General features: G+C 58.6%; 1 protein-coding gene across 1 annotated transcript; it reads right to left on the bottom strand.

The window, feature by feature from the left end:
* Positions 1-117: 117 nt before the first annotated feature.
* Positions 118-6,925, bottom strand: SLC35E4 (solute carrier family 35 member E4). The gene is made up of 2 exons (XM_014834654.3): positions 5,563-6,925; positions 118-1,096 (listed from the first exon to the last, which is right to left on the bottom strand). The coding sequence occupies exons 1-2, from the start codon at positions 6,179-6,181 to the stop codon at positions 663-665; spliced, it is 1,053 nt and encodes a 350-aa protein (XP_014690140.2). The 5' UTR covers positions 6,182-6,925; the 3' UTR covers positions 118-662.
* Positions 6,926-9,262: the final 2,337 nt, after the last annotated feature.

The following is a 9,262-nucleotide window of genomic DNA, read 5'->3' as shown; positions in this document are numbered from 1 at the left end:
CAAGCCATAGTGGGTAAGGGAGGATGGTCCTCGTTTCTGTGTGGGTGGCTAGCAGCCAGTGGGTCCACTGCTCGCCCTGTATTTCCTTGGCTGGAACCCCGAGGAATGACACAAGTATACAAGCAAAAATAGTTTATTTGAGGACGGAAGACCCAAAATTGGGGGGCCCAGGGGTTAGGCCACAGCAGCTGCCTGGAGTTGGCCCAGATGACCCCAATTCCCCGGGGGGAACCCAGAAGCAAAGAAGCCCTTCCCTGGGCCCCCTAGCTGCCTCCCCCACTTCCTGGAGGAAGGATTGTGCAACCGCCAAGAATCATCATTGTCGCCATCAGAACACGGTGAGGTTTCCAAAGTTTGGCCGGCAATTTTCAGTGTAGTAGTTGATGGTAATCACAATAATTACTCCGACAAGCACAGTGACTGTGCCAGGCTTGGACCCACCATCCAGTGGTGAGTAGGGTCTGTGATAAGGAGAGACAGGGCAGGGACAGGAGGTGGGTCTCTCTGGGAGTCCCATTCCAGCCTCCAAGGTGGCCCTTCCAGAAGGCCCCTCTCCCTCGCTGGCCCCAGCAGCTACCTGCTCTCCATTTTTCCCATGGCCACTGGCCGAGGCTGGATTCAGGCTGGGGCTGCCCCAGGAGGCTCATGCCCTCCCCCAGGTCTCAAAGACCCTTGCCAGGTTGGTCCCTCCTCCAGAAGCCCCGGCGGACAGCCCAGGAGGCCACGAACTCGCAGTTGTGGTAAAGGAACATTCCTGAAAGAGTGAGTGCAATGCCCACGTAGCTGAGGGTGCTGAGGCGGCTGCCAAACAGGAGCCGGGACAGGACGAGGTTGCCCACAACAGTGAGGTTGCCCAGGACGTGAACAGTGAGGGCAGAGGTGAGAGCCAGCAGGGAGAAGCTGGCCAGGTTGTAGAGCACAGACAGGAGGCAGCTGAGCAGGATGCAGGCCCAGAGGCGGGAGTCAGTGGGAGCGGGTGGCGGTGCCACACCAGCCTCCAGCACGAGGGCCGCACCCGCCAGCAGGCAGAAGCTGGGCAGCGAGGTGGCGTACAACAGGGTTACCGCGTCCAGCCTCTCCTCTTGCAGCAGGGCACCTGTAACCAGGACAGTGGCCATCAGCACCCAGTGGGGAGACAACCCCCACTCAGCCGACCCAGGATGACCTCCAGGAAGTCTGCCCCAACCCCTTGGGAGAGTTAGTGGCTCCCCCTGTGTAGCGTGACAATCAAGAATCCAGTCAGACTGCCTGGATTGTGACCTGTGTCCTCTCCTTACTAGCCGTGACCTGGCACTTAACCTGTGCAGGTCTAGCTTTCCTCACCTGCAAAGTTGGGTGGTAATAAAACATAATACGCAGGGTTGTTGTAAAGATTAAAATAGATAACGTACATAAAGCCTTTATAAGGTAAGTGCTCAGTCAATATAAAAAGACAAAATAAATAAGCCTGTTATCACCCACTTCAAAACACCTTCCACAGGCTGAAACAATACTCTGCTTGTGATATCCACATGATCAGAAAACATGAAATGTGGCTCAGAAATATAATCTTTGGGGGCGCCCCAGGCTCTGGAGAAAAATATGCCAGGTTCTTAACCGGCTTTGAAGGTTCTGCACCAAGTGGCCCCCACCCACCTGCCCTGGCCTCAGCCCTCATCACACCCATTACCCCACCATAGCGGGGGCAGGCCACAGAAGTCCCAGCTCTGCCATTTACTAGCTACGTGGGCTTTCCATTGGAAAAAAAAAAACAAAAAAAAAAACGAGTTTTAAAATAATAAATTCTTTGAGTCAAATGTTCATTCACTTATGACCATTGGGATGACAAGGGAACAACAAGAAAGTCATTGTTTGCAATTGGCTGTCACTCCCTGTTTATAACTGATAATCAACATCTTTTGCTACCAGCACCGGGGCTTGTTGAGATGAACCCAGGACTAAGAGGAAACCTTTTAGCTTCGTAAGGAAAGAGAGGATCCTAACGCCTTGCATATGTGTGAGTGTGTGCCTCTATGTATGTGTGTACACACGTTACCACCAGGCAGGTTCACAAAGGAAGTGGTGCCCGTCATCAACGTCAGACACAGCTCGGGTGAAATGACAAGATTTGCATGAGGACAATGACGGTTTGGGGCCTTCTCCAAGTTTTAGTGGCGAGAGATGAGTAATGGATCCAGGCCCCCCTCCCAGGGCTCCCTGAGCCACTATGCGCTTTCTGACACACATTTTCCAAAGAGCCACAGAGGTGCTTACTCCTAGGCTATGCTGAGAACAGGGAATCTTATATTTCTCTCAATTTCATTCTGATATTTGGCTTTGTTCTCTAGGCAACAGTCCCTCCAGCTCAAGCATTTCTAGAAATGAACAGATAATTGGAATGCCTCCTGCTCATTCAACTCCAAATTTAGCGCTGTTCTGAGCTGCCTGTGGCCTGCCTGTTAAGTGTCCGATCACTGGAAGGGGTTCAGGATTTCAGGTGAATTTCACCCTCTGTGAGGCAGCCAGGCAGGAAGGTCCTAACCTGCCCACCCAGTCCCTTGTGCCTGTTCTGCATCCCAGCCAGCCCTCTGCCTCCCCTCCCTGCAGCCCAGAGAAAGGGTAGTGATCTGCCAGAGGAGACGCCCCCCACTCGGGGCCCCCAAAATGCCAGCCTGTCATCCTGCCTCCTCAGCGACCCCATCCTCTGCCAGCCCCCCAAACCCTCCATTTCAACCTCGCCTTCTCCAAAGAGATTTTCGTTTCAGCATCTGAATACACCCAAGCTTCTGTCACACACAGACAAACATGTTCTCTAGACGCTGCTCCACTGGCTACTGGTGTAGCCCGTCTTCACTCCTTCACTAGCTGTGTGATATCAGCCGAGTCACGCTTTCTCTATGCCTATCTCCTTGTGTGTAGCATGGGAAGGTGACAACACCCCCCCTCAGGGGTGTGTAAGGTGCTGAGCACAGGGCCTGGTGCCCAGTGGTAACTGCTCACCACGGCAGCTGTCACAATCCCTCCCACTCTGCTCCTGCTGGCTGACACCCCGTGCCCTGGCGTGGCCTGTTTCCTGCTCCCAGAATGCCCTTCTGCTCTGGTCTATGAAGTGCTGGGCACGGCGTGGGCACACAGTGAGGGCTCAGCAAGGGTTCACTACTATGATTATATTACTACCAATGCTGCGTGTCTCCTCCCCAGGCAGCCTTCTCCGGGCTCCCCAGGAAGAAGTATCCGCCCCAACTGTACCTGTGCCCACTTTGGCTCTAGACTTTCTCCCCAGCCATTGTGATTTCTACTTCTGAGTGCATCTCCCCACGAGCCTGAGAGCTCAGAGGACAGGGATCGGTCAGGCTGCTCCCTGATGCAGGTGGGTACAGCTCAGGACAAGTTCAGCAAGCTGGCATCACCTCTTTCCCCACGTAGACCCCCTGGGCCTGCAATTGGCCCAGGTAGGAAGGAAGCTGCTGGCCCTGGGTGCCTGGGCCTTCCTCTTCCTGGATTCTCATCCCCTGATCCCATGGAGTCTGCTGTCAGGAAAGGAGCTGGCCATTTACACTCTAGTCTGAATCTGGCCCTGATGCCTTTCCTGGAACCTGTGGAAGTGGAAACCTCCTCAGATGCAAAACCCATCTCAGCCCCTGGCTCCAGTCTGCTCCTCTCCACCTCTGCCAGGCTCCTATCTCTGTTGGTGGGGCCTCCAGCCTCCTAAGCTCCCTCCTTAGTACACTGAGCCATGGAGCCTCATCAGCCTGCCAATCCTGCAGTCAGAGCCATTAATAAATCCACCACTTAAGGAGTACTGCCCTGTGCCAGGTCTCAGGCCAGGTGCTGGGGACATGAAGAGACCCCAAATCCAGTCCATGCCCTCTAAGAGTTCCTGTCTGCTGGGAACCAAGTGGTCATAATACAGGGCATTTGGAGTCATGCTGGGGGAAGCAGAGGGCACTGTGGGAGCCTGGAGCAAGCACCCAACACGCCTCAGGGGCCAAGCAGTTGACATTTGGGAGAGAAGGAGGGAGCTGGCAGAGGTCAAGACATAGCCTGAAGCCAGGCACCTGCTGCTCCGTGCCTGTGTGCCTGAGGCCTGGCTGCTCTCAGTTGTCCTGCAGGCCAGGGCTCCTCCTAGGTGAGGAGCACTGAGCCTCAGTAGGCATGGTGTGGGCCTTGAGGCTGGGCCCTTCCCAGCCCTGTGGCCCTGCCAGGGGAGGTGGGGGGCAGGGGGCCTGTGAGGTCAGGTTTCCCGCTGCCAACTCATGCCCAGAGCCCAGGTCCAAGCTCAGGCTCTAGCTCTCATGTAACGTGAGGGCAAAAATAGAACCGGGCTTTGGCCCTGCCACAGGGCCCAGGAGGATGGGGACAGGGCCTCTGGGTCCTGGCTCTGAAGAGGCCAGGGCAGGGCTGAGCTCTGACTTCAACCTTCCCTGGCTGCAGGCTGCCCCAACCCCAGCCCGGCACACTTGGAGGGCACCTTCCTTCTCCCAGGCCTGGGTCACAGGATCTCAGAGCTGGAAGGCAGGGAGAGCAAGAGGTCCCTGGAACTCCATCCGCTCCAACCCTCCTCCACTGAACAGATGGGGAGACTGAGGCCCAGACAAGACCTGGACCGGCCCAAGGTCATCCAGCAAGTATGAGCAAAGATGTGGCTTAAACCCAGGCCTCCCCACCCCGAGTGGGCACACTGGCCTCCCCCACGTCTACCTTGGGTTGAGGCTAAGAGGGCAGGGATGGGGACTGTGACTCAGATGCCTCAGTAGGACAGGCAGGAAGGTGGCCTCCACCCTCAGGCAGAGTAATTTACCAGGATCCAGGCCTGGAGCCTCCACCCCACCCTCTGCTCAGAGCCCGCATCCCCTTTCATCAGAGCCAAGGTCCAGAATCACAGAGACCAGGATTCCAGTCCTCAGAAGCCACGTGACCCTGGGCAAATCACGAACCCCTCTGGGCCTCAATTACATCATCTGTAAAATGGGGGTGATGATGGTGGTTGCCACGGTGACTCAAGGTCAACACTTAGCACAGGGCCTGTTACACTGCAACTCCTAGCAAACATCAGCCCTTCCTAGACTTAGCCAAACTCCCGGGCTTCCAAATCCCAGCTCAAGGCCTTGCCCTCTTGCTCTCTCCCTGGTCCCCGCTATCAGGCCTCCCTCTGGGTCCACAGCCTTAAGCCACATCACTTGGACAGCATGGAGTCTGACCGCCTGGGTTCAAATCTTGCCTCTGCTGCTCACTGGCCACATGACCCAGGGCAAGCCCCTCTACCTGTCAGATGGGGACAATATAGTGACTTCCTTGATCAGGGCAGTATGGAGATCCAGTGAGATAAGGGGCTTGACAAAACATGCAACACCTATCAATGGCGACTGTTATTAAATATTGGTTGGGCCTCTAGAGCCTAAGTTTGGGGCCTGGAACTCCCTGACCTACTGGCTCTTTCTGAGCCTCAGTTTCTGCCTCTTCCAAAGCCATGAGCCTCCGTTTCTTCTTCTGTAAAATGGGATGACAGCCATACCCCTCACAGGACCATCCAGCCACATACCCACCCCGATCCCCACCTCAGCCAGCGACTGGGGCACTTACTCTGCTGAATGGACTTGAGGCCACGGAGGCAGGTGGCCGCCAGCAGGAAGCCACAGCCAGCAGGGGGTGTCCGGAGCTCACCAGCCAGGCTGCAGGCAGCCCCCAGGCAGAGTGGGCCCATGGCGGCAAACTGCAGTGGGTGATGGCGGCGGCCTAGCAGCAGCGCCGACAGGGCCAGCGTGATCAGTGGCGTGGTGGTGGTGGCCAGCTGTGCCAGGTCCAGGGGCACCGCGCTCAGGCCCACATTGCCGCAGGCCATCGAGGTGCCAAAGGTGAGGCTGAGCAGCAGCACTTGGCGGCGGGCGCGGCCGGGCATGGGGCGCTGTGCCCCCCAGTGGCATGCCAATGCTGCCGCCAGCATGTGCAGCGCCGAGAGCAGCAGGGGCTGCCCGAAGCCATGCACTGTGAAAATCCACTTGTTGAGGCTCGACATGCTGGCTCCCGCCAGCAGCCACACTAGTGCTGCCATGGCCACCCGGGCCCGGCCAGGCTGCCCAAGGGCCTGGGGGGCATCAAGGGGCCACTCGGGGGAACCAGCCACCCGAGCATTGTCAGCCACTGCCACTGCCTCAGCTGAGGTCATCCTGCCATCATGGTGCTCCAGCCAGCAGCGGCACATCCGTACCAGTGGGGCTGGGGCAGGAGGTGTGCTCTCCAGTGACCAGCTCTGGGCCACCAGAGAGCCCCAGTTTGGGCTAGGCCAGATCCTGGGCCCTCAGATCCTGGCCAGGTCTCAGACAGGTGAGGGCACTGCTTCTTGTGCCAGGCCTGTGCCAGCCGAGGTCCAGGAGCTATGCTGACTGGGTTCCCGGCTCAAGCAGGGCAGAGCCCAGGTCGTTCCCGCGGGGATGCCAGGCTCTGATGCTCGAGCCTGGCCTAGTAAGCTCCGGGCACCTCTGCCCAGTGCCAGGTGAAATCTCCACTCTTCTCACTGCCCAGTGCCCACGCAGCGCTGAGATGGAATCCTCCTTCCTTTTTCTCTTCGGACCTCCTGCGTGTTCAGGCCGTGCCCAGACCTGGCAGGGGCGATGCGGATTCCCGCGCCCAGTGGTGCCCGGCGGTCGCGGCTCGCTTCCTCCGACAGTGCCCAGGCCCTGCGGCTGGATGATACATCGGCCCGCGCTCCAGTCGCTATCAGGCGGCGAGCTCGGCTCGGCTCCGCTCGGCTCCGGCAGGGCCTGCGCTCCGGCTCCGGCTCCAGCTCCCAGCGGTTTAGGCTGCGTCTCCGGCTGCCGCTGCGGCTCCGGCAGCTGCTCCCGCCCAGCTCCAGCCCGGCCCGGGCCGGCGGGCGCGGCCCCGCGCGCTCAGCCCCGCCTCCACCACCGCCGCCCGCGCCCCACCCGGAAAGTTGGGCTGAGCCCCTGGCGCCGCCCCTGGCCAGGCCCCGCCCACCCCCGGAGCCCGGAGGCATGTCTCGCCCCGCCCCCACGCCGCCCGCTCGCAGCCCCTCCTCCATCGGCTTAGCCTTCCCTCCAGCAGAAGAGCCCCCCTAGCTGGAGTGGTCAGCCTCTCTGTCCCCACTTCCCCCAGCGGGGGATCAGGCCCCTCCCTACCCAGCGCCAAGGCCAACCCCGAATAGAGACCAACACAGGGCGGGAGATACTGGAGTGTCTTTCTGAGAGAACCCAATGAAAACTCCCAGCCTCACAGGAGGCTCACTCCATCTTCAAGGACCTCGCCCCTTGGGAGCCCCCAACCCAGGACCAGTCTCGGGACCACCTGGTCTCTGGCCACAGTTATCCCGTGAGACCTCAGCATCCAGAAGAGTTGGACTACCGGGTCGCTTAAAGGCCCCTCCATCGCCCCTCCCTAGTCTCAGCACCTCCCCCCTCTCCCAGCCCAGGGCGGGCCCCCTCTGGGCGGGCAGAGGGAAGCTGAATCACCAGGGCCACCCACAGCTGCGGAAACAGGGTACTGCCTACCAACATCCACTCCCCGGCCAGCAGCCCCTGTCCCATTCCCTGGGCACTCAGAGCTGACTCATAGCTGGAATTCCTAGGATCCACCCTCTGCCCCCAGTCCCCAGCCCTAGCAGGACAAAGAGCCCTACGTGGGCTGGGAGGTAAGGCAGCCGCCACTAAGCCTTTGCCCTTGCCTGGGTCTAGGCTTTACCATCTGATCAACAGGATGCTCTCTGAGCTCAGGTTTGCGTAAACAACGAGCTCCAGAGCAGGACAGGCTGATCCGGATTCCAACTGGGCCCTGGCTTCTCAGCTCTGGAGTCCAGGTGCGCAAGAACCAAGGCAGAATGCCCACCCCAGCCAGGTGCTCAGTGCCGGCTGCGAGCCTCTTTCCTGACGTTGAGCTTTCTTCCCTGCGGAAGCTCCTGCCCACTAGGACACGGCTCACCCCTAGCCTGTTGTCTGACCAACAAGTCCTTGATGACAGCAACCCGTTTGGAGGAAGACCTCAAAGGGCGACCAATTAGCCCTGTTCGAGGCGCCCTCTGGTGGTCAAGCTACGGAATGGCTGCCAGTGTCTCCCAACTCGCGCCACAATCATTGCACGCGGATGAAATACTCCCAGCTTCACCCGAGACCCGCTGAATGAGACGCGCTCCGGTGGGCCCGGGAATCTGCATTTTTACATTTGTCTCTGGTGATTCTGACACCCGCTGGAGCATGCATATCACTGCTGCAAAACCCAAACTGTATGGCAGGGGATTTCCAGGCCAAGGACCAAAATACGGGGGTATTTAGACAGTTTCTCCAGGAGAGGTTAGGAGAGGGAAACTGAGCCCGCCAAGAGAATAGCCCCCTTCCGTCCGCGTTTCCTGAAGAGGAGGAATCAGGGCCGCCTAAGGGTTATATTCTTTGTGGGATTTTGTCAGTTTTCCAGTGTTCCCTTTAATAAAAAACAATAATAATTTTAAAATGTAGTAAACACCCTGACCTTTTCAGAGCTAAGCTGGCGGGGAGTATTGGGCAGTGAAAATGTGTCTACACTTCTTCCAAGACTGTCACAAAGCGGCTCCCACCTGCCCCACCTGGTGAGGGGTGGACTATGAGGAATGAGGATTAACCAGGATGAGGGCAGGGTGGGCCTTGGTGGGATGGAGAGGGCTGGGGTGGAGGGCAGGCTGAGGGCGGAGCCCAAAGCAGGTGACCCAGCAGGTGATCCCAGATAGGAACCCAGAAGGGCCAGGGTGCAGAAAGACCTAACACCACTGGCTGCCAGGGACTGAGGGCTCCATCCCATCCACTCTACTTGGTTACCCCTGGAGGTGGGTGCTGACAGAGAGCTCGGCCAGGGGAGGAAGCAAAGTGCCCAGAGTTGTGTGGCTTGAGGAGTGGCAGGGGATTTGGACCAGGTTTATCTGGCTCCAGAGGGCCAGTTTCTAACTGGCCTTGACCTTCAGGCAGTAAGGCTCTCCACAGGATATTCCCTTGAGGGAGAGTGGAGGGTGGGGCGCCCAGCTTCATGGAGGGCAGCAGTGGGCTCCTTGGCTCCATCCAGAAGCCCAGAGCAGCCTGCCCTGGCCCACAGGCTCCCCAAATCCCTCAGATCTGAGCGCTACCCTTCAGGGACTCAGGCCTCTGCTGGGGGAAGCAATTGATGCAGGGAGGGGCCCTGGGAAGCATCAGTAGGGGAGAACCCATTTCCAGCAACTAGGCTGCGGAAGCTGTGGGATGGGCCTCTCCTCTTGCTGCTGCATGTCCCTAGACAACTCACTTTGCTGCTGGGGCCTCAGTTTCCCTAT

The sequence above is a fragment of the Equus asinus genome, chromosome 8, assembly GCF_041296235.1.
Source record: "Equus asinus isolate D_3611 breed Donkey chromosome 8, EquAss-T2T_v2, whole genome shotgun sequence".
NCBI lineage: Eukaryota > Metazoa > Chordata > Mammalia > Perissodactyla > Equidae > Equus > Equus asinus.
The sequence above is the reverse complement of the archived record's forward strand: the minus strand, read 5'-3'. Positions and strand labels throughout refer to the sequence as shown.